Genomic DNA, 23,352 nt, shown 5'->3' with positions numbered 1-23,352 from the left:
AAAAATTCAAAATATTATTAATAAAAAGAAATTTTGTGTAGTAACCAAACGCAATTCTGTTCTTTTTCTATTCTAATAATAGAAATTTTTGACAGTTACCAAACGCCTTCAAATGCTTATAATTGTTTCCGGGCACAGAATTAAAAAGAATTATTTCTGAGCAGAATCTGTTCCCGAGCACAGAATGGTTGCCATGCGCAGCCTTATAAGGATGAAATACGGTGGCAAATCGTCTCATGTTATTAGATCAGTATTAATTATTAGTGTCATTTCATGTTGTGATTTATATAGTGTTCAATTTAGAATTGAATTTCTCAATAAGTTCATATCATATTCAAGTCTTTTTTTTTTGTTGTATCGGAAATTGTGATCCCTGGTATGAAACGATTTATATTCATTTTACTTCCTACGTCACATTATAATTCTATTTTTCTTTTCTACTAATTGTCAAAATCTAGATCAAGAGAGATAAGTAAATTTCTTTTAAAAAAAAAAAGGCTAACTTGGGTTTTAGCATGCAAATAAAAGAGTTTGTAACATGTGTATCTTAACAAATAAAAAAAACTTTGAAAAAAATTGAAAGTCGATATAAATATACATCTATCTATATAATTTGCATATTGGATATTTAATTTTCTTTATTTATGAAAGTTAAATTTCAGTTATTTTTATTTTGGACCAGTATTTCACCATCAAATTTTTGCAGTTAATTACCATAAAGTTTTCTTTTTTTAATATATTTTTTGGTCAGAGTTTTTTAAAATATTGCACACATGCAAAAGCAGTGACTTTCCACAGCAAATTAACATCCGGTTGCCGGTCATGATCAGATAAAAATGGACGGCTCAAGTTGCACCGTCGCTCGTCGAGGGTGACGGTGCTGTCATGCAAGCAAAGTCCTATTTCAAAAGTCGCTCGCTCAGTCGCTGGCTTTCCTCTGTTCTCTCCTGCATGCTCTCTCCGATCACAGCTCTCGCTCTCTGCTAGTTTCCTTCTCCGCCGGCTGCTGCTCCGTTTCTCCGGCAACCCCTTCAAGAGAGAAAAGGTGACAGTCTCCTCTTGATCTCGTCTGACCCCTTGATCGTTTGGTTTTTGTCTCCTTTTTCCGTTTGGCTGGGTAGAAGAGCTCCCCTGTTTTCGTAAGCGCGCACTCTGTTTCGGAAAAAGCAAAGCACGGGGGTGAGGTGGTGGCCGCGGGGGTGGGAAAGTTTTCGTTTTGGTGCTCGTTCTGACTTCGTGCTGTTTCGCCAAGAAGTGGGGTCCGTCTTTCTTGTCTTTCTGGATGCCGATCACTTGCGTTTGCGTCCGTGGGCTGATCGGGTCCCGTCTTTCTTGTCTTCCGGGTACCGTCCGGCATGACTGGACTCCCCTGACGATGTCGACGTCTCGCGGCTTGTATCTCGACCACGGTCCGGTTCAACCGGCGGAGTTGAACCCGTGTCTGTCTGTCCGCGTGTGGCCATTTTTGGCTGCTTCTTTTCCCGAAAAGAAACACGAAATGACCGACGCTGTCTTTTAATTTCTGCCGTTGAACATGACGAGTTTGCCCCCTTTTTTGTCATCAGCTGAATCAACGGCTGACGGAGAGTTTGGCGTTGGTGGGGGTTGCCAAAAGATAAATTTTCAACTAAAATATTATATTTTCCTTGCAAAAATTTTTGCCTTAGTTTTAAGAAATATTGGGGGACCGAGGTGGCGTGGGCTTCCACCAGGCAAAAGTGCTGTTCAGATCGCTGGCGGGCCTAGGGGGTGCTGTTGGTGCGTTGTAATGTCGGGAAACAGTTTGGTTTTGCATCAATCAATAGAAACGGTTTTGTCATGTTTGGTTTTTTTGAAAGGATTGAGGTAGTATCAAGCTCTTTGTTAGCAGTTAATGCATGCATATCTGTCTTTGTTGGTAGTTAATATGTGACAGAATGTTGTGTGCCATGTACACATTTCCTAAACCACCTGACTTCATTGCCACTGATTGTCAGGGTTTGTCATCACAATCTTTGCGTAAATGGCTGCCAGTGGCAGTGGGGCCTCCGACGACCTCGAAGCTCACTGTACAATCCACGACAGCATGAGAGGGAAAGTCCAGTGCAATTACTGTGGTAAGGTAGTGAGCGGAAAGTTCCGTCTCAAGTGTCACTTGGCAGGCGTGAGGGGAGACGTGATTCCCTGCACAGAAGTTCCCGCAGATACAAAGAAACTATTTCACGATAAGGTACTTGAACAAAAAGACGCGAGTAACAAGGCTTTTAATAGGGAAGTCCTTAATCTGGGCACACAAGAGACTCCCTCGAAGAGAAAGAGGGGCCCAGGCACGAATGGCTGCACACCAAGAAAGAGTCAATCTACCGAAAGTGCAGGTTCAAGGAAGAGCGAAGAGATAATTAGCATATCAGAAGATGGTTCGGAACACCTTTCTCCACTTTCAGAAGACGTAGGTTTATGGGAGAGGACATTTAGTGAAGGCAAAGAGTACAGATCGTCAATGCGCGCCCGACTTGTTGGCCGATTCTTCTATGAAAATGGTATTGATCTTAATGCTGTCAATTCTCCTAGCTTCCAGGAAATGATGAATGCTATGGTTGGCAATGCTCATAGCGATGACGAGATCCCCAGTTACCAAGAGTTGAAAGGCCCGATCCTTCAGGAAGAAGTGAAAGAAATGAGACAGTATGTCCAAACGGTTAGGCAATCATGGGAGACTACGGGGTGCAGCATCCTGCTGGATGGATGGATAGATGAGAAAGGCAGGACCTTAATCAACTTTTTGGCAGACTGCCCGAGAGGTCCCATTTATCTCTCGTCAACTGATGTTTCTTCTTGTGTTGGTGATGTTGATGCCTTTCTGTCAATATTATATGGAGTAGTTGAGGAGGCTGGACTTGACAATGTTGTTCAGGTCGTGGCGTGGTCATCGGAGAGTTGGCTGGAGGATGCAAGCAGGCAGTTCATAGAAAGATACAAGACAGCTTTGTGGAGTGTGAGTGCTTCTTACTGCATCGAACTCATGTTGGAAAAGATTGGGATGATGAGTTCTGTCACAGGAGTGATGGAGAAGGCCAAGACTCTCGTAGAGTTCATCCACACTCACGCAGCTGGCTTGGAACTAACGAGCACACAAACCCTTGGCCATGAACTTATCAAGCCCCAGAAGATAATGTCAGCTATCCCATATATGACATTGGAGAATATTGTATTGGGAAAGAAGAAATTGAGGGAGATGTTCCGGTCATCCACATGGAGCACCTCAGTTCTGGCTTCGAGCGAGGAGGGAAAGAAGGTAGCGGACCTGATAAATAATCCCTCTTTCTGGTCTGGAGCCAGAATGGTCTTAAAGGCAACGGTGCCATTGTTGCGTTTACTGTGTTTCATTCGCAGGGATGATATACCGCATGCGGCGTACCTATATGAAACTATGGATCAGGTGAAAGAAACAATTAGAAACGAGTTTAAGAAGAACGAGTCCATGTACATGCCCTTCTGGAAAATAATTGATGAGGTTTGGAATACCGATCTACACAGCCCACTCCATGCTGCTGGATATTTTTTGAACCCAAGTCTCTTTTATTCGAGTGACTTTTACTGCGACGGAGAGGTGGCCTTTGGCCTCCTGTGTTGCATGGTGCTGATGGCTCATGATCGTGAGACTCATGCCTTAATCTCGTTTCAACTTGACAATTACCGACACGCTGAAGGTGCTTTTGCAGAGGGGAGTGCTGCTGCCCAAAGGAACATTTCCCCAGGTAGGACAATCCCTCATCTTGCTTGTGAGCTTTTCTTGTTCTAATAATGCTGTATTCAAAGATACTTAATGTGACTTTGGGCCGAATTGGGTGCAGTGGACTGGTGGTCTAGGTTTGGAGGAGAATGCCCTGAGCTGCAGAGGTTTGCTATCCGGATCTTTAGTCAGACCTGCGACGGTTCTTCAAAGTACGGGCTAAAAAAGGACATGGCCGAGAAGCTTCTGGACGGTGCAAGAAACCGTGCGGATCAAGAGGAATTACAGGACCTGACATTCTTGAGTTACAATCTTCACCTGAAGCAATTTCACTCTAAAGCTGGTTAGGAACAATGCCTAGCCTGTGAAGATGTCTGGATGGATTGTGGGACGGGGGATGGAATGCCTGGAAGCATGAGCGCAGATGATGAGTAGGTGGTTCTTTTTGTGGGGCAAGTTTGGAACTCGACGCAACTAGGACCAATTTTCCAGTTGGCTCATCTTCGGGAAATGGTGAAGATGTTATCTGCGATTGATTTTCCGTGAGACCGACGGATCCTTAATTTTCTTGGTGTGTTGGTATTTACATGTTTTGATAAGAAAATGGTTAAGTCCATTTTTGTTCTCCATACTCTTGTTGAAATGTGTTATTGGGTTATCTGACTTGTTTTTTTTTGGTAATAGAGTTTCCTTCTTCGTAATATTTTTTTTGCAATTGAGTCCTTCCATTTCATGCAATCTATATTCTTGACACGATAGATATGATGTGATCAAAATTAGCATATGGGTGTTGAAGTGGGCACGCCGTATGACGAGAAAATCAGAAAAAGAGTGACATGAGAGGCAAAGAAAGTAGGGGGGAGGAGGAGTGCCGTCTCGGCCACTAGTAAGGGCCGGTAACGTTTCCCGATGGTCATGCAAGGGTTGTCGGCCCTCCTTTGCCATCAAAGACGGCCCATCGGAACTCCGGGTATGATCTGGGTGAGTTTGCCCTGGTCGGCCTTACCTAGTTCTAAGTGGTGAGACCCTTAATCGAATTCGGTCCCCTAGGCCCCATTAATGGTCACGAGAGACTAAATAAGGATGGAACGACCCCCTTCAAGGGGCTCTCTGTCTCTTGAACTTTTTTGGCGTATTGCCGCTTCATGGCAATTTGAGTTTGATATACTCAGAATGATCCATATAATATGAAAAACTAGGGCAATTTTTCCCCATATCAGCAGTGTCACACATTGGCGAAAATCACCGAGTTACTATCAAGTCTTGATCGTGTTTTATTAGGCGCTCCGGGAGCATTCCGTGATCATCCACCCAATCAATCATGAAGTATGGAGTCGCACAATCTTGTTGTGCGAGGTCCGAATTAGGAATAGTATGAACCGATTAGCTGATTATCCTTTCGATGACATATGAACAGTGTGCTGGCGGTTTGGAGAAAAAGATGAAGGAAAGATCACAAGCCGCCTAGTTGTTATAGGTAATAAGAAAATAAATATACAAAAATTAGGTTATGATGATCAAAACCATCCTAAATTATTGTTTCTCTACACGTTGACGCGTGACACCTTTTGGTAGTCACATGATCCCCATTTGTTTCTTCTGATGATATCGTGATATCCTCAATTGGTAAAGGGACCCATGTATAACTGGAAAACTATCTTTGGTTCCATTTTGTGGTGTGCCCCATTTGTTGTCCTTACATGAAATTTTCACAACTCACACAACAAATGGTAAAAAGGTAAAAACATTAAAAAAATCCATACAATTAAAAAATATGTATTATTTTCCGGCAGATAAAAAGCCCTTCTCTTTGCCCGGCAGATATAACCAGCATAACATTCTATTTACCAAAAGATATTATTATTTTGAAGGAAAAATCGCCCAACTGGTCATAAATTTATTGCACGTATGCTAATCCAGTCATAAAATTTTCAATTATGTTAGTTTAGTCCCGATTCTTAGCGCGAATAGAGATGGTTGCGGCGAAAAACACATGATCATGGTGAACACAAGACACAATGTTTCTTGCGTGGTTAAAATTAATTTCACCTGATTTTCATGGACATGACATTACACTGTACGGAGCTGAAAACCCCCGCGCGGTCTCCGTCTGTCCCTCCGATGGAGATCGTGTCCGAAGCACCCTTACGTACGTGTACTCGCGCGATGCATGATTGTGGGCGTGCGGAGGAGGATCTTGAACTGCGTGTTCAAACGGAGGAAGACCGCGCGACCCACGGGTCGGGAAAAAGGCCAGGAGGCGAGCCGCGAGCGCGGGTGCCCCGAGTGAATGGGACCGACGCCGACACTCGGATCGCTGCTGGTTCTTGTCATGTCTCGCGTCGCTCCATAACGTGGGGATGCGACAATTGGCGAGCGCTTTCTCACCTGACACCGAGCCTTTTTGTTTAAAGAAAAGTCTCAACGCGATTCATTCGCGCGAGAGAGGAAATAATTGAATGGGAGTTGGTTAGGACAGAAAGGCCATGGATTTCTGCAGATGGGTCGGGATGCTCTCGTCGTCCTCGTTTAAAAAATTCAAAAGAAACACCGGAAATTCCGAAGTCCTGGAGCTTCGCGAATGGATGGGACCTGCAATGAGTAACGACATGGTCAAATTCCTCCTCCCCACCATGAAGTCTTGGAAAGGCATCTTGGGCTACTTCGCTAGAGTCTGCCCGAGAAAAGACAATCTTAATTTCTGCTACCCACTGTCCATTTCACGCCTCCACGCAGAGTCAAGACCCCACCCCACCCCACCCCACCCTTGCCTTCTCGGTCTAAATTTTTAGTTGGGGAGTGGTTGCGGGTGCTCCGTGTTTTTCAAGGTTGCATCCTTTTCAAATCTTCTTGAAAATGCCCTTTCGCTGGTTTGGCCGGAGGAAAGGAACGAGCTTTGCGAGAGCCTATATAGCTAAGCTATTCCCTAATCTCGCACAAACGCTGCACGACTGTGACTTTTTGTCCTTTTCTGGTGGCGCCCGACGACCGAGCGCAGAGCTAACGAAGCTTTTGACTTGGATTTGAACTGGCCTAGAGAGAGAGAGAGAGAGAGAGAGAGAGAGAGAGGAATAGCGGCAGCGCAGCATCCCGGTGGAACCAGGAGCATTCGAGCCGTGTTTTGAGCGGAGGGAAACTACTTTTGATGGTTTCTGGGCTGCTGCATTTTCCATTACTCCTTTCGCGTCTTGTCAGAGAACTGAAGATCCATCTTCTTCTTCTTCTTCTTCCTCGCGCCGGAGCATTTGCCTCAGAAAGGTCTCTCCCTTTTCTTTCTTTCTTTCTTGCACGGAAAAAGCTTGGCGACAGTACCTCTCTCGAATGAAAATTTTTGTCTTTTTAATCTTCCGAAAGGAGAACGACCCACATCACGTGTTGGGTCGGGTTCCTTTTTTACGACTCGAATCAGAATGTATATTCAAATAGAAGTGGGATGCTGATGCTGTTGCTGATAGTGACGGATCAAGAGTGGGGATGCTGATGGTTTTCGGCAGCCATGGACCACTCGCTGAAGATCCCTGCTTTGGATTGTTGTCTACTTCCTCCTCCTATTCTATTTTCTCTTGTCTCGTGGTTCTACATTGGTGTCGTGCTGTCGCTAGCTTTTAGCTCCAATTACCTTTGTTTCTTTCGTCTTTCTTTTACTTGCTTCGAGCTGTTTGGCTCACAATCCTCTCCTGTGATTGGCCGGAGATCTTGACAAAAGCAAAATCATTTCCTTTCTCTTTGCCTGATATCTTCCTCTTCTTCTTTTGTCTCTTGATTTGCTCAATAATTTAATGCCCGAGTCATTGAACTTCCTACTTGCATTTTCTGTGAGATCTTTTTGGGGGTCGTTGCCTCGTGTTCGTTCTGCCCAGTCTTTGAGTGGGTAAACAAAGTTCCATTCTTTTTATATATTCTACTTTTTTTATGCACTCGACAGTCCTATGATTCTTTTGTTTCACTTCATGCATAGACTGTTTAGTGTGATCTTCATCAAAGTGAAAAATGGTCCCCTAAATTTGAGATCCTCCTGCATCAAGTCATTCCCCCCTTTGTACCTTCCTTTTTTAGTTCCTTTGTGAATGTTGCGCTTTGAAGCAGAAATTTTGGGGTACATTTGAATGGTTGCTGTAAAAACAACTTTTTAGGTCGTGTTGAAAGTGATTGGTAGTTTTGCATTCATGACGAGCTTGACTGATTTTATTGCTTGGTTCACAGGTGTCACAGCACCTTCCTCCCATAACTGCAATATTATTTCTAAAAATGTCTCTCCCACAAATTTATGATAGATTTCTTGCATTATAAATTGGGTAAAGAATGCAAAAGTTTAGTTATTTGACTGTCCGGTAGGATTGCAGGTTTCTCAGGTTTCTCTTGGGTCGACGATGATGCACAGCGATGATCTGCGAATGTGTTCCAAGATACTTCTTATGTACTTTATGGCATAGTGGCCAAACTCCCGGCTTACAGGATGTGTGACTCACCGTCCCTCGGTTGTTCGCAAAATCAGTAATGGAGATATCTTATTTTCCTCTTTCCCCCCTCTTTATGGATGCTTCTGGTTTTTTTATGTCGCTGAGATCCGTTTCTGGAATTTCTTTAATTACAGAAGCCATTCTCTCTCCGAATGCTCTCATTCTGGCACAGTTGGTTGGATTTCGGAAACTTCATTGGATAAGCTCCATCTTCAGAGAGATGACGGTTCCTTGTTAAATGTACAATTTTTGCGTTGGTCGGAATTTGTCTTCCTTCTAATATTTACATTTGCATTTGCAATCTTACCGCTGTGTTGATTCTGAAGGTTGGAGATTCTGATAATGAAACCGGACGTCCTGGATTATCTACCGGAAGAAACGGTACCTGCCCTTACAGATTCCAACTTGAGCTGGATGTAAGTTCTTTTCTCACTGACATATGCATTCTTGACAATCTGCTATATGCTCAAGGCTTTGAGCAAATATAGTTGGTTCCTTCCATTTCCCTTGCATTCTAGGTGGCTGTTGGTCAGAGTCAGTAACTTTGGTTGTTGCCATCTTGACCAAATTTAGGATTTCCGATGTCAGTTTGTGATTCATTTGGTGGATATAGATTATAAAATTATGTATATCTCTCTGCATGTACTTGAGATGCTGAGTTTTGTTTGGTAGGTTGAGTATAATTATGAGAGTAAAAATAAGGAGGCATCATCTTTCTATGTGAGAGGTGCATTATCTCAACACTCCCCATAGCTTACTATATCTGACATATCCTGTGCGGAACTATGTTGGAGATGACCATTTTTATATTGGTTGCAGAGTTACTCATGCACCATATTCTCTTTTTAAACTGTAATTAGCAGCAGCTCTTTTGCAGTTTATATTCATCCTCTTTTTGATGACTATATTTGAGATAAATGAACGGTTGATTTCAGAACTACAAGAAGCCTTTGAAAATTACCTAATTTTCTTTTTTTCATTTCGGCTTTTGTTCAACTTTCCTTAGATTGCCTAGTATTTCAGGACAGAAGATGGCCATCATCTTAAATGCATATGGCTGTTCTATTGACTTGAGCTTCTCCATATCTCCCAGACACAGGTGTCGTGACCATTCTAATGGTTATGTAATGGAATTTGGTTGCTGCAGGTACTGAAACTTCAAGAGCAGCTACGAGAAGAGATAGAACTGCATGCAGTTTTGGAACAAGCAATCGAGAGAAGTGCTGTAAAATTATCAAAACCTTCATGTCTTCCTCATCAGGTTAAGTACCTATTCCATTTATTCTTTGGGGATATAGTTTTTGGTATCTTGTGGATGATAGTATCCATGCCATCGTGCTCCTTCAAGTAACTTTCAGAGGAAAAATTTTACCTCATTTTGATCACTCCTGTGTATGTCAGCATCAGATACAAACTGGAGAAATGTTGGTTTTTACATTTCAACACCCCTGTCTAGTTTTATTTTTATTGTTATGTGATATTATTCCCATTTTGAGATCCAAGGGTAATCTGTTAAGTTATGAGAGCCAATATTTATTAGGGAGTTCAACGACGCGATCTACATACTTTTTTGCATTTTTCTGTTAGTTTATGGTTCTGGAAAATAGTTTTTTTCTGTGCGTTCAAATCTGTTTGCCTTCATGGAACAGATGCACAAGATATGTAGTTTCAGACGATTCAACTATTACTAAGCCAAAGTCAAGGAACTATTTGTTTGTTGTTAACTAAAAATAAGGAATGCTGCCTTCCCACAGAACCTTGCTTTACAAAGAACAAATCTCGTTGGCTTGTGAAGAATCATGCTAAATATGATTGTCTGCTTCTTGACAGCTTAAGCTTTTGGGAACAATAGGTGTCTCACATGACATCAGAGCACATGTTAAGAGTTTGAATCTTTACTTTTATTGTTATTCTGACAATTTCCCAATAATTTGTCTCCTCTTTTAACTGTTAGCAATGCTAGATATCCAATTTGGGTCCGTTTATTGACATTTAAAGGTTTTAGGGAAAACAGTGGTCTCATCTGGCCATCTGCAATTTTTTGATTGTGTAGAGGGAGAGATGAGCTCTCGAGGGATCAAATCTTCCTTACAATTGATGAATGATGGTTTACTTATTCAGTATAAGGACTACGGAATAATTTATCTTGTTTCACAAACGGAAACACGACATAGCAGATTGCATTTTGTCGGTGGGCTTTGCTGATGTTTTAATTCTGTTTCTGATCCAGGCCTTAATATTGGTAAAATCCTTCCTTATGTACAGGCTCAGGAACTCCTTTCCAATATTGCGATGTTGGAACTCGCAGTTTCCAAACTCGAACATGAGATAGTCTCTTTACATTTCCAACTAAGTCAAGAAAGAAATGAACGGAGGCTGGCTGAATACCGTCTGAGGCACTCTTCCTTGGAGGAGAAGTCTCTTTGTTCCTCGAGCATTTTGCAAGTGCTGGTAATTCACATACTTTCAGTTAAATCTACTTGCTCCCAATTGTCACAAATCCTTTAATTTTCGTTTTGGAGTTCTCTTCTCATTTTTAATTGTCGTTAGCTTTGGTTTATTTGTTGACGTACGCATCAGATAGAAAGTGCTTATGGAAGTCATCCTTGATAATAAAGTAAGTGCTGATTAAGAAGTGGAAAGAAACTTTGTGTGGAGTTGGGTGGTTGCGATCTTTGCATTAGGCATCTGAAAGTCACTTATCTTCATAGGATGTCTAATTATATGCAGGTCATGTGTATTGAACCCAGACACTTATGTGAACATAGACATGACATCATTCGACAATGAGTTATATTTGAATTGCCATATGTCCCAACATCATAAAGCGTCCTAATTCTCTGTAAGATTTTTGAAGACATGCATATGCATTATTTGATTGCATAAGTTTTTGGTGGTGGTACTTGACTTTGTACATATGACATTTCCTCGCATCAGGACGAGGATGGCTCCTCTGCACCTCTCTGCGATAACATAGGGTCCGATGCAAAATATGGTCAAACTCAAGATAGTAGGAAGCTACCCAGGGAATTGCCACCTAAGGGCCTTTGGGATTATCCCAACCTACTGTCTGAAGAGATGGTCAGATGTATGAAGAATATATTTATCTCACTGGCAGATTCTGCGTCGTCGTGCCAGTTCTCTACATCACAGGGCCACCTCTCACCTTTGTCTCCACATGGGCATCTTTCCAACTCATCGTGGTGGTCATCATCTGAACGCTCAGTCATTTCATCCTGGGTGCAAAGCCCCCAAGTTGATGTACAGAGTAACTTGGACGTGCTGGCCTCAGATAATGCTTGTGATCCATACCGAGTACGCGGGAAGCTAAGTTGGGGAGATGTAGGAAATTATGGGCAGGCATCCGAAGTTTCTTGGATGTCTGTTGGGAAAAAGCAATTGGAATATGCCTCTGGAGCTTTGAGGAAGTTTAGGTTAGTCTTGATCTAATACGATACCAATTTAACTATCTTTATATAAGATCTAGTTTATGGTCATACTAGAAGGGAACACTTCTTTTGGCTCCTAGCGTGGTTTATGTTCTTTGTCAGCTATTTGTCCTAAATTCAATATAAACGGACTATTGCTGTCGGGATGTTATCTTTGGTTTTGGTTATGTAGACAAATTTTCTGCAAAGGAGATGTGACCTGATAGGTAGAAGGCTCCAGAATGAACTTTTAACCTAACAGATGGAAGTTGATGTCATGTTGCATTGTGGAGGATTTGCATGCGCACAAATGTGTGCATTTGGCTGAAATTATGAGTGGTTTGCTCATTGTACGGTAATCAACAGTCATGCTTTCTTTAGCTGTTGGTAGATAAGATCGTCTTCATAGGTGATTGTCTCTTGCATTTATCATATAGTTCAGCCACTGCGTACAAGAAAACAGGAAACAGTTCTCTTGATCTATCAGATTTTTTACATGTTTGGAGCTTACTGATCATTGTAGATCTATAAATGTGAACAGGACACTTGTTGAGCAGCTTGCCAAGGTCAACCCAATCCACCTGAGCAGCAACGACAAACTTGCCTTCTGGATCAACTTATACAATGCAATGATCATGCATGTAGGTGATTGATTTCCATCAAACCGTGGAATATCTTGCTTATGTTGTATCCTCAGTTTGGCAGGTGTCTAGTTGCTGTGCTACTATAGTTTAGACAGTGCTTTTCAAGTAGGATATATGGGATGGTGACACCTGGTTCTTGGCCTGTTTTCTCATAGTTTTCTTCCCCTGTTTCTCGTTAGTTAATTGTACACTCTTAAAAAACTTAGCATTATCAAGTACCTGTGAACTATGAAATTATGGATGGGCAAAAGCAATGTGAAACCCATAACTTTTTGAACAAGAAAAACTTCACATTCTGTCTCAGCGACAAGCAATACTTAAAAGTATATAAACAAGAAAATAAAGGGGGAAACATAATTTAGCCTCATAGGAATTCCGGCCCATGCATTGCACGGAGATTGTTGCTAATATAAAGAATATACTGGCAAACAGAGTTTAGAAATTTGTGAAGAAGACTTTTGTTTTCCACGTAAAGACATAAAACAATGTTTAGACAAACAGCTAAATCCACATCTACATCCACGGAACACGCACACTCACCCTTCCATCCACATGTACAGAGATGATTTTCTAAGATTTTGACTTTAAGCAGGCTTACTTGGCTTATGGGGTTCCAAAGAGTGATATGAAGCTGTTCTCGTTGATGCAGAAGGTTTGTATCTATCCTTTCTAGATTTATTTTCTTCTCATGGTCTCTCAACTTGTGTGATCTCTTATGAATATCATGATCAAGGAAATTGCTTTTTCATTTTCCTGGACCAATATGTTGTGCCATAAGGGAGAATGCGTGTTTTACATGCCTTTCACGAACCATGATGTGTGCGTTACCCTCGTTGGGCGATAACAGACAGCTGTCTCATGAGAAGTCAAATTGTCAGTTCAAGAACCCTTTTAGGTGGCACATGGTGAGTGACGGGAGCAGATGCTGACATAACTTTTGAGCCAATTTTCTGCTTACAGTATACATGGCTGGAAAGTTATTCCTACTGGCAGCTTTTAGGTTGCATGTGTGCTTTGGTTTTGAATATAAAAGAGAAAATAAGATCAATAACAATGTGAAATTTGATAGATTAGCCTACATCAAAGATGAAGAATCAGATGAAAGGCATGACTAAAGAAATTGTCGGTATTGCTTGGAGCTATCGGTAGTTTCGTGACTTCCAAGTTTATGGCTGAATAACCAAGTACAGAAACAATTTAGGTTACCTCCAGTCACCAATTCTGTGTCCTAGTTATAAGTGGAAGCTTTGTTTATGCAGAGTATACAAATATCTACAGCTGAATGAAACTCCATCTTTCTTCTGCTTGTTCCAATTGTTGAGTTTTTTACTTTTCTCCCTCTACTCTCGGTAGTTCATTATTATTTATTATAGAGGGTTTTCTTTCATCTTTTAGTTTTTTTTCCTACATGGCATGGAGGACCTGCAATTCTGGGCTGGTGTGAAGGTGATATGGTTGGTGTTAGTTTTTTGTATGAGATCAAACGACAGAGTAGAATTAGTAGTGGGATCATATATTTGTCATCCCTTTCTTAGTTATTTTGGAGTGGTGCTCGTAGCCATAAAATAAGATAATACAATGATAGCATGCAAATTGGCGGCTGACTAGAAAATTTTTTGAGGAACAGTTGGAAGTTGGGAACAATGTAAAATGAGGTTGAACGCCTGTCCTCAATTTGATGCCTAAGGAAGGTTTTCGCTTGTCCAGGAAGATTGTATTATTTTGACTGATAAATTATTCTTGTATTGTGTTTAGATAGATGACCTATTCGTCTTTAGTGGATGGTGGTTATTGATGTCCGGTGAGCATCAGCCATGGTCAATTGACTTACATGATAGCACCGTGTGTAGATGTTTGCAGCAAGGCCAGGTCTACTCGGTCATCAAGTATTGGAAGTGCTAAAAAATGCTGCATAATGTTGAATGATGCTAGCGAAAATATGAAAATCGTACATTAATCATCTTTCCTGCAGGCAGCATATACTGTGGGAGGCCATTCTTTCAGTGCAGCAGTTATTGAGTATGGAATTTTGAAGATGAAACCACCTCTCCATAGGCCACAGATTGTACGGTCCTGCCTTGGATATGATGTGTCATTGCTTATTGGAAGTTCTTGCCTATGATTTTCTGACTGTCATTCCCATTGATAATATTCAGGCTTTGCTCCTCGCTCTTAACAAGCTAAAGGTATCTGAAGAGCAACAAAAGTTTGCTGTCGATGTGTCTGAACCGCTTGTAGCATTTGCTCTCAGCTGCGGAATGTACTCATCTCCTGCGGTAAGATCTTGAATTTTTCCCTAGGTGATGTTTGACTTTAAAGAGAAAATATTATACCATACTTAAAGAAACAAATTCAGGTTCGGATCTACACTGCCAAGAATGTGAGGGATGAGCTACAGGAAGCACAACGAGATTTCATCAGAGCTTCAGTTGGGGTTAGCAGCAAAGGGAGGTTATTGGTGCCAAAGATGCTACATTGCTTTGCCAAGGGATTCGTGGACGATACTAACTTAGCTGTATGGATATCACACTACCTCCCCCCCCATCAGGCGGCCTTTGTGGAGCGGTGCATGTCACAAAGGCGTCAAAGCCTTCTTGGTTCTCGCAATTGTGGAATTCTTACCTTCGACTCCCGCTTCCGTTACCTATTCCTGCCTGAGAAAATCCATTTTGACAATGCTTGTTCATAGTTACTTTGGCTAGCCTTGGCAAGATTGGTAAGGTCGTGGCAACAATGCCTTCGAGGAGGCTCTGTATCATTTCGTCTTGTATATCACAAGATGGCTGCAGCCCGTGCAGTTTTGGTCTTTGCTCTTGAAGCCCTGCCGTAGTCTTTGATGATGTACATTCTGTTAGAGAAACTCTGACCGACAATTGTTAAATAAGATGTTCAAACCATTTTTCCCGCTGATACTGGGAAAACATAATGACAATGTTCATATTGGAATGGTAGTGAAGCCAATAAATGAGTAGTGAGGGTGAGACGATGAGAGGTTGCTTATTTGCCGAATTACTGCAGTGTCGTCGCTTAAAATAATGAAACAAAGTCACTAATTGGTATGCTAGTAATGGTCACAGGTGTCTTTACACTTCTAAGAGGTGATCATGGGACTAACTGTTAACACTACTTAAGCATTGATGCTTATCCTGCATTGTGAAAAATCGTGCTTGTTATTTGGACTGTTCCCTAACACAAGCATTACCCTTGAGCTTAAGTGAGTGACTGCAGGATCTTTGAAACTTCCCATGAAAGAATGTGTCATAAGGTTGGTCATTTATTCCACATACATTTGCTATCAGGGACAAGAATTCTCAAAATGTATTCTCAGGCAACTCACCTTTCCCTCTCTTCCGTTGTTTGAACTCTACGCACGAAAGAAAACGGAAAGGTTAGGTTGGTAATCTCACTAACGGAAACGGTGATTCCAAACACTAAGTGAGAAGCTTTGCTAATGTCAAAGTTGCCTGAGCTCTAGTACTTTTGCGCAACCAACTTGAAAAGCCATAAATGTATGGACCGAAAGTTTGGTGTAGAAGCCCAGTATCTGGCATTGTCTTCATTTTATCATTAGTACACGACAACTAACACTATTGGTACCACGGGAATGTACTCAACCCACAAGCAGATTCAAGTCCTCTTTGATATGTAATGCCAATAATATGTGGCAACAGGTTCCTATTTCTTGATGCTTAGGCCACAGTATGGCTTTCTCCTCTTTTCTACACTCGTCTTCACAACTATTTAGCAGTATGGCACTAACGAATTAGGATTATTCCCACAAAAACTTAGATGATTGTTCGCTGAGCACCAACCATTCGCATTTGCTGACCAAACTTCCAGCTTCAGACCTTCGAAGAAAATTTTCCGACTTAATGAAGGAGAAATGAACGATGGCTTAAACATTCTAGGCCCAAAACTTCTGTATTTTCCCATTTCGGTAAGTTCACAGAAAGCTAGTAGGAAAAGAAAGAGTGAGAATTTTCCGACTAGCATACTGTTCCACAGAGTAACAGGGAGAATCATGGTGAATAAGTGGTGTGCACACTGCCCGAGCAAACCTCGAGATTAATATTTCATCTGTGTTTGAATTGTAACCTTGGGACAAGAGGAAAGGTCTGTGAAGAGTACACACGGGAGCACCTGTTTCTTGTCGAAAGAAGTCCTGTAGTTGGTGCTTCCACTCGGAAGTCAGAAAAACCTATACAGCTTGCCCAGCAAACCTTCCGAAGAGCAGGGGTTGGAACCGGCCGAAACTTCAATCTGGGAAGTGAGAGATTAGACAGCATGCACAGGAACATCAAAATGTTTGTAATTGAAAAGTATATAGTACGGAAGAAATTCTTAAGTCTCAGGGAGAACATCCATTACCTACACTTAAATGCACATGATAAAATCTTATGCGCACGAAAAAAAGCTTAAATCCTCAAATGCACTATTACTTCTATTCTTAGTAATGTTAGGGAGAATAGGTGAAGAGTATGAAGCATACATCATTCTCCTCAACACAATCACCGATATCATAGGATTACTACGATGATCTCACAAATCATAGAGACATCGTGCTAATCGCTCTCTCTAGTACTGGAGTCAGCATGGTTCCCCTCTATTAAAAATCCAACTCCGAAAGATAATCCACATAGTTGGTATTTAACGAATGGTCCACACATGATGTAATTAACCTAAGAGACTGCATGTAGCAAAAATTGAGCTGTAAAGAGAAGCTCGATGACAATTGGGGGCCAGAACTCAATGAAAGATTCATTGGTGTTCTATTCTAACTATCAAATAGCTGGCATGATGGAAATCACGAGAAAATAATGGCTCTGATTTCATTCAATGTGTATGAAGAACAGATGATGAGTGAGGTTCCACTGTAGTCTTACCAGTTTGTGGTTAGATCATTGTCAAGGACCATAATCCTCATCTCCAATCAAATTACAAATATCTGAGCACTCGACCAGACTGCACAGACGTCAAAAGCTAAATTAAACTCTATCCATCATGAAGAAGCATGCTAATATAGGAGAGGGAAATATACAATGGCATGGTTAAGTGCTGATCCTGAGATGAGGTGGAGAGAGGGAATGAATAGTATATTACCAGTATTTCCTGCTGCGAAAGCCTTGCTTGAAAACCACCAGAGGTCTGCCAAAAAGGAAACAGAAAATTAAGGAAAAAGAAAAACCCCTCTGGAACGTACAGATTGGAGGGCCTTGTTCTCTCAAATGCAAAGATAGGTGGTATGTGGCCGGTTGGTGGCAATGAGGTGTATGTATGACGCATATCATATGACCGGTGCAGTAACAAAAGAAAACTAGCAACCTGCGAATGTTGAGGGGGCCTTCGCCAGGAGAGCCATCGCCACCGCGGATGCAGGTGGTGACGCACTTGGTGGTGCACGACTCTGCCTTTCTCGATTTGGGCCTCTGTATCCTGGGCTTCTTGCAGTCCTTGGGAGACTTGCACTCGCCCGACAGCATCTGAGGCACATTCGACAGTGTATCCGACTCCGACGGCTGCGGAACCACCTCAGCCACGCCCGCAGCCGCGGGCCAAGTTATGAGAGCCACAGCCAAGAGCCAGCCAGTTGCTACCTGTCTGGCTTTTGTGGGGATGCGGATGTCAGCAATGCGCCTTGAGAATGAGGGTGCACGTACAAGAGCAGAAGCAGCAGCTGCAGAAGCTGGACTACCAGGCTTGGAGCAATGAACTGGTACTATCATTATCCTCTCTCCTCTGTGTCTCTGAGTTTGCCTCACAAAGACGAGGCCTCGCTCATTTTTTCTGGTCCAATCCCATCCAAAGTCTGGCAGTTTTCTCTTTGAGTTTTCTATTTCTCTGCCTTCTCCTTATCACCTCCACCACAAAATGCAAAGCTAACCAAGTAACCAACAATCTCTCCCCCGGTCTGATATGATCTACGTGTCACCATACATGGCCCAGGATGATCTGTCAGTAGCATGACTTCTTGGGCTCTTCTGTCATTCCTTCCCTGTTCTCATTCGCTCTTCGTGCAGTTACACGTAGCAGTGCAGGTGGAGGGGCGATATGTACAACTTCTTCGTGTTTGTCCCGTCAAAATAGACATGAAAGCCGATTAGCTTCCCTGGAGGAGGTATGAGTGATCAATCTGAAGCACGGAACTTTCAAATTTTAGCTTGTCACGCCTCGCATTATTAGCTGAAAATTCCCGTTCGGATATCCAATTCACCGAAAATGCACATTGTTCGAGTTTTGGCTTCAAGAGCTGTTTGGACAAAGCTGATCACCTCGCTTCTAACCTCTTTAATAGCAAAAATCTAGGTTCTAACTCGGGCTCAGAGGCCCTCAAGACTGCTGTCAAAACCATCACGAATCTCACCAGGTCTGACGGGAAGTACTTCATAAAGACAGCAGTGGTTTAGAGGATTCCTTGCTGCGGCTGAGGGTTGGGAAGAGCGTCAAGAGACACAGTAGGATGTGCCCAGATTGAACTGTGCATTTGCTTGCTCAAGAATAGGCTGTGCTCAGATAAACAATGAGACCAGCAAACACATGGACCACATTATCACAATTCCCTGGAGCTTCCGGGCATTACAAATAATAGGAAGAGACCAACTATCGTTCCCTGTATATAACTCTCAAACCATCATATGACACACCCATTTTATAGGAATTACAGAAGAGGCTGCGATAGGGAACATGAATGACTTATGTACATCACATGGGAAATACACGAGGTAGAGCTACCCCTGAATGTCCTCAGTGTCTTGACAAAATGAGAATTTTATACCGGACCAACAATCATAATCAGCAAAAAAGTGCGTAAAGATATGTATCGAGCCCCCGTGGTAGACATCACCACTCTTCAAGCAAGAAGTCGAATTCCTTTTAAATTCCACGTGTAATTTCTGACAAGGATCTCATATAGTTGGCCAATTCAGCCTCTTCCAGACTGTACTCTGTAAACTTAAGTACATACAAGTCACCAATATACACAGGGATTGTCAAAAGACACTAGCCTGTGAAAAAAGGGCAAGCAGAACAATTAGATATTGTAACAGCATATATTCACAGGACAGTTAAGATCAATTTTACTGCCCAGATTCACATGTCCAGTAGGGAGATGAATTCTTCAACAATTTCAGGTATTCTTTTCTAGGACTGACAGGGCTGGCGTCAAGTAATTATTTGCTTTATCGGGCAAGTGTGCCACCTACACAAAGGAGATTCAAGACATTATCACTCCCCATACAGCATATCTAGACATGTGGAAACGAAAAGAAACAACCCGATGGTCTTTACCAGTTCATAGAGCTCCCTCCCTTGCTCTGCAACATATTCATGGCATACCTGAACAATCAAACAAAATCACTTGTCTACACTACCCCAAATCACAATTAGTAGCAATAAGAGAGTGTAACCCACATCAAAGCTCTTGTTTCTTGCTGTTGAGTCATGCAACGCTTTCACACAGATATCAGCCACATCCGCACAGCTGATTCCCTGCATTAGAAGATAAACCTGATAAAATCTCAACTATTCCCTTGTCTATAACTTACAATCACAGCTTGTGTTTTCACAAACAGAAAATAGATCAAAATCAAGGACAACCATGAAAAATTTTAACACTATCTACATGCAGGAAGATTGATGATCTTCACCTGAGAAATCCGGTTTCCTTGATCAAATATGAGAGCACGTTGACCGCCGGGTTCCTCCTGCAATAATCACTATGAATTTCACAAAAACGGCCATAAAAATTTTAATAACCACCCAGGTAAGAAAAAGGTGTGTGTTGTACTTGGAAACTTTCTGCGAAAAAAATCTATCAACAAAGTTTCCTTGAGAATAAAGCAGAAACATTTAGCCAAGCAGGATACAAGGATCATCCTTGATCTCCAAAAGTCCATCTACGCACTACAGGAACAGAGGATCCACTGGAATACATTCACTACCAAGTTTGAAACGAAAATCTGTTTTGAGTGTTACCATTAGGGGACCAGGGCGAATAATTGTATAACCAAGCCCTGACCTTCTCAAATAATCTTCTCCAGCCTGGACATGAAAACAGGAATCATGAGTTAACAAGTTCGACAATAGAATTCCACATAGAAGTAAGAAAATCTGAAAGGGCTAACCCTCTTGGCTTTCAGAACTTGCTCTCTTCTAGAAGGCTCAATTCCAAGTCCCGTACACGAAACTAACACGAAGTCTGTTTCTTGCCCCGTCTGCACGTAAGTAAACATGAAATGGTTAATAGACGCCAAAAGACAGTGGGGTTTAGCAAAATAATCCACAAGCTTTATCATTTGCCAGTTAATTAAACATTCCTCAGTTTCATTGTACTACAGACATATCCAAAGGCTTTGCTACAGAACATCTTCAGTCACAACTCAGGAAAGCAGCGTAATAGTGGATAAATCTGGCATAATGGTATTGCTTTTTTGGAAAACTGCAATTCTGCAGACCCTCATCATCTTCCTTTCTCTAACATAACAAGTATTTTAAATTCAGACGACCAAAATCTATTCAAATGATTTCGATGAATATTTTAACAGTTTCTTATGCAACCAGAAAACATAACGAACTTACAGGCAAGGCCTTTATATATTCCAGAATAAGCTTAAAGCTTCTTAAGTCCTGCATAGTACCTGAAGGTCCTTCTATGGGTCTCTGCAGGACAAAGATAAGCCAAGTATTGGCAGCATTAATCCTTTGGCTCATGTCAGGAAATTTAAAAAAAGCGCTATACCCATACGAAAAGCATTGACGCAAAAAAACTAGGGAAGTTTTTTTTATACAAAAGTACATTGTTTAGCGATTCTCAATCACATCACAGGCGCCGTTTGCTAAATAGAACTGACAGCGTGTATTCTGATTGATTACTGGACGAGCTAATGAGTTTTCACCACCAGATTTGATCGGGCACACTAGGATTTCTAAGATCCAAATTTTGAACAACTGTCCAGCACTTCAATGAAATCCAAACCGTAGGAAAAACTTGTGAAGGGAATTATCTTACGATGGTTTAAAGTGGCAGAGACAGAGGACACGATTAATAAAGATCCTACATGCGCTGCCTCACACAAAATATAGCATAATGCAGGCTTCACCTACCTAGATAGTAGAATGTTGAAACTAGGTAATCCAACAACTACAGTCCAGAGTGGTCAAGACAAAGCAATGGTTGAAAGTGGAAGACTACTCTATTCTATCAATCAGTAAGGGATAGACCTTGGCTAAAAAGAAAAGTTCGGGGATAGACCTGTCTTCGGGGCTCAAATCGAATCGTTAATGTATGCACCAGGAACGGGTCGAATGGAGGATCATCCGGTTTCACTGGACGGAAGGATGAAAATGGTACTCTCACCTGTCAGCTTATATACCAGTGAGCAGACAGGAAAGAAGAGTCTGACAACTAAAAGCACAGAAAAGAGCAAACATTGTGGAAGCGCAAACAAATTGACGGAAACAGAGTTCATCATAAAAAAGGAGGCGTGCATACCCTGCAAAATCCAACTTTGGTGCTGATTCTCGCAAAGTATAGCTTGCTCTGAGTCGTATCGGCCGAAGGACCCGCTTCAAGAATTAACACGTACGATCTTCCGTTGCCGCCAACAGAGAGGACTAGACCTTCATATCGATCAAGAGTGCGATCCAAAGGAAGCGAGATCTTTTTCGACAGCTCGACATAGCCTCCTCTAGTGAAAACATACCCTGAAACATAGAGTTAAATGAGAAATGAACCTTCATTAACTGATGAAAGTTTAAAGAACTCCAATTCACCTGAGAAAACGGCCTGCCCTGTCTCGGTGAATTCGAACTTGGCGTCCATGCCGGCGTCGTACTTGGTGGCGAGCACGTCCTGGAAGTAGGTCCCCCGACGAACCTGCCATCCCTGGAGAGATTCGGGGGACTTGAACTTGGCGAGGAGGAGCTTGCTCTTGCTGCTGCGGCCTGCGCCGAGCTGGGCGTGCCGGTTGTTGTGGTCCTGGAAGGACTTGGTGAGGTTGTAGACGCCGCGGTGGTCGACCCTGAAGAGGTCGCCGGTGATGGCGGAGCGGGCGGTGGCGCAGTAGATGATCTTCTGGCACCCCTGGACGGCGGCCTTGAGGGAGGCGGGGTCGCCGACGTCGCCGGCGACGACCTCGACGGAGCGGGGGAGGGCGTCGGGGGGGAGCTCGTCGGGCCTGCGGACGAGGGCCTTGACGGAGTAGCCGCGGAGCATGAGCTTGCGGACGAGGATGCGCCCGATGCGGCTGGTGGCGCCGACGACGAGGACGGTGGTGGACTGGGCGGCAGGGATGGCGAACTCGCGGAGGAGGAGGGCGGCGTCGCCGTCGCCGTCGGAGAGGGAGGTGCGGGAGATCTGTCCGAGGCCGGAGAACTTGCGCCAGACCTCGTCGAACATCTGCCGCGACCGCCGGCCCAGGCCCACCGGGTCCACTATCGACACCTGCTGCTGCTGCTGCTGCGGCTGAGCTGGAGCCCCGCTCGCCTTCGCCTTCTTCACCGCGGCCTTCTTCGGGTCGCCGCCGCGATCGCCGCCGCCGGAACCGGAACCGGAAGCTCTGGTTGAGGCGACGAGCTTGGCTCTGGCTCGGGCATTGCCGGGGGAGTTGGGCTTGGGGAGGGAAGCGATGCCGAGGAATTCCGACTTGAACCGGACGAAGCTGCTTGCGCCCGACATTATCGCCGTCGTCGTACCCGCGCGAACAGCGGTTGTTGTTGTTGACGACGACGACGCCGACGATGTAAATGTAAGAAGGAGAAGGAGGAGGCGACGTGTCACGCTGCGGTAAACAAGCGTGAATTGGAAGCGCGACGAAGGCCACAGAAATGTCTGTGTGTGTGTTTGGCTGGGAAACATGCAGAATCGCGCCACGTGGACCCGCTCCTCTCTTCTTCTTCTTCTTCTTCGGATATTCCTTTTTGTTTTTGTACGTAAGGACTACGAAATCTCGTGGATAATGATGACTCATCTTTTTGCAAACTACAAAAAAATAATAAATAAAAAAGATGAAAATGAAATTATACCCAAGTTTTTGTGAGGCTCTCAAAACATTATCTTTTGATATATGACGAATATGAGTGATTGAATTTGCAAAATAATTAGCAATAATCAA

At 42.9% G+C, this 23,352-nt stretch overlaps 4 protein-coding genes across 9 annotated transcripts; 2 read left to right on the top strand and 2 right to left on the bottom strand.

Annotated features, from left to right (window-relative positions):
- The first annotated feature begins 913 nt into the window (after nucleotides 1–913).
- On the top strand, nucleotides 914–4,380 carry LOC115681756 (uncharacterized). Its single transcript, XM_056311807.1, has 3 exons — nucleotides 914–1,045; nucleotides 1,977–3,737; nucleotides 3,834–4,380. The coding sequence occupies exons 2-3, from the start codon at nucleotides 2,003–2,005 to the stop codon at nucleotides 4,058–4,060; spliced, it is 1,962 nt and encodes a 653-aa protein (XP_056167782.1). The 5' UTR covers nucleotides 914–1,045; nucleotides 1,977–2,002; the 3' UTR covers nucleotides 4,061–4,380.
- A 2,185-nt stretch (nucleotides 4,381–6,565) lies between these two features.
- Nucleotides 6,566–15,190, top strand: LOC115681672 (uncharacterized). 5 transcript variants are annotated; one of them, XM_056311514.1, is made up of 12 exons: nucleotides 6,566–6,970; nucleotides 8,056–8,206; nucleotides 8,307–8,412; nucleotides 8,499–8,588; nucleotides 9,320–9,433; nucleotides 10,438–10,623; nucleotides 11,110–11,606; nucleotides 12,124–12,241; nucleotides 12,837–12,896; nucleotides 14,217–14,309; nucleotides 14,401–14,520; nucleotides 14,601–15,190. In XM_056311514.1, exons 2-12 carry the CDS (start codon nucleotides 8,169–8,171, stop codon nucleotides 14,931–14,933), a joined length of 1,755 nt encoding a protein of 584 aa, XP_056167489.1. In that variant the 5' UTR covers nucleotides 6,566–6,970; nucleotides 8,056–8,168; the 3' UTR covers nucleotides 14,934–15,190. The 5 variants fall into 5 exon arrangements, with proteins under 5 accessions (XP_056167489.1, XP_056167490.1, XP_056167488.1 ...); XM_056311515.1 differs by lacking the exon at nucleotides 6,566–6,970 and adding an exon at nucleotides 7,270–7,579; XM_056311513.1 differs by lacking the exon at nucleotides 6,566–6,970 and adding an exon at nucleotides 7,270–7,583.
- Nucleotides 15,191–15,849: 659 nt separating this feature from the next.
- Nucleotides 15,850–18,689, bottom strand: LOC115681674 (uncharacterized). Of its 2 annotated transcripts, none has more exons than XM_030605688.2 (4): nucleotides 17,567–18,689; nucleotides 17,345–17,389; nucleotides 17,128–17,206; nucleotides 15,850–16,504 (listed from the first exon to the last, which is right to left on the bottom strand). In XM_030605688.2, exons 1-3 carry the CDS (start codon nucleotides 17,965–17,967, stop codon nucleotides 17,149–17,151), a joined length of 504 nt encoding a protein of 167 aa, XP_030461548.1. In that variant the 5' UTR covers nucleotides 17,968–18,689; the 3' UTR covers nucleotides 15,850–16,504; nucleotides 17,128–17,148. The 2 variants fall into 2 exon arrangements, with proteins under 2 accessions (XP_030461548.1, XP_056167493.1); XM_056311518.1 differs by having other exon boundaries at nucleotides 15,850–16,497.
- A 401-nt stretch (nucleotides 18,690–19,090) lies between these two features.
- LOC115681673 (protein HIGH CHLOROPHYLL FLUORESCENCE PHENOTYPE 173, chloroplastic) lies at nucleotides 19,091–23,129 on the bottom strand. Its single transcript, XM_030605687.2, has 10 exons — nucleotides 22,013–23,129; nucleotides 21,732–21,943; nucleotides 21,492–21,596; nucleotides 20,819–20,899; nucleotides 20,365–20,454; nucleotides 20,216–20,281; nucleotides 19,888–19,944; nucleotides 19,652–19,729; nucleotides 19,529–19,576; nucleotides 19,091–19,439 (listed from the first exon to the last, which is right to left on the bottom strand). Exons 1-10 carry the CDS (start codon nucleotides 23,094–23,096, stop codon nucleotides 19,368–19,370), a joined length of 1,893 nt encoding a protein of 630 aa, XP_030461547.2. The 5' UTR covers nucleotides 23,097–23,129; the 3' UTR covers nucleotides 19,091–19,367.
- Nucleotides 23,130–23,352: the final 223 nt, after the last annotated feature.

This window comes from Syzygium oleosum, unplaced genomic scaffold (assembly GCF_021117445.2).
Source record: "Syzygium oleosum isolate NSW1041296 unplaced genomic scaffold, Sole_v2.1 Sole_v2.05, whole genome shotgun sequence".
NCBI classification, from domain to species: Eukaryota; Viridiplantae; Streptophyta; class Magnoliopsida; order Myrtales; family Myrtaceae; genus Syzygium; species Syzygium oleosum.
This window is presented reverse-complemented; position numbering and strand designations above follow the sequence as displayed.

Excerpts from the sequence above, each read along its gene's own strand:
- LOC115681756 (XM_056311807.1), top strand. The coding sequence starts at position 2,003 with ATGGCTGCCAGTGGCAGTGGGGCCTCCGACGACCTCGAAGCTCACTGT. Across the intron at positions 3,738-3,833 it reads CCAAAGGAACATTTCCCCAG|TGGACTGGTGGTCTAGGTTT; the intron begins GTAGGACAATCC and ends AATTGGGTGCAG.
- LOC115681672 (XM_056311514.1), top strand. The coding sequence starts at position 8,169 with ATGTGTGACTCACCGTCCCTCGGTTGTTCGCAAAATCA. Across the intron at positions 8,589-9,319 it reads GATTCCAACTTGAGCTGGAT|GTACTGAAACTTCAAGAGCA; the intron begins GTAAGTTCTTTT and ends TGGTTGCTGCAG. Across the intron at positions 12,242-12,836 it reads ACAATGCAATGATCATGCAT|GCTTACTTGGCTTATGGGGT; the intron begins GTAGGTGATTGA and ends GACTTTAAGCAG.
- LOC115681674 (XM_030605688.2), bottom strand. The coding sequence starts at position 17,967 with ATGATAGTACCAGTTCATTGCTCCAAGCCTGGTAGTCCAGCTTCTGCA. Across the intron at positions 17,390-17,566 it reads GGCCCCCTCAACATTCGCAG|ACCTCTGGTGGTTTTCAAGC; the intron begins GTTGCTAGTTTT and ends CCTTTTTGGCAG. Across the intron at positions 17,207-17,344 it reads TTTCGCAGCAGGAAATACTG|TCTGGTCGAGTGCTCAGATA; the intron begins GTAATATACTAT and ends ACGTCTGTGCAG.
- LOC115681673 (XM_030605687.2), bottom strand. The coding sequence starts at position 23,096 with ATGTTTCCCAGCCAAACACACACACAGACATTTCTGTGGCCTTCGTCG. Across the intron at positions 20,455-20,818 it reads AATATATAAAGGCCTTGCCT|ACGGGGCAAGAAACAGACTT; the intron begins GTAAGTTCGTTA and ends ACTTACGTGCAG. Across the intron at positions 20,282-20,364 it reads AAGTTCTGAAAGCCAAGAGG|GCTGGAGAAGATTATTTGAG; the intron begins GTTAGCCCTTTC and ends TTTCATGTCCAG.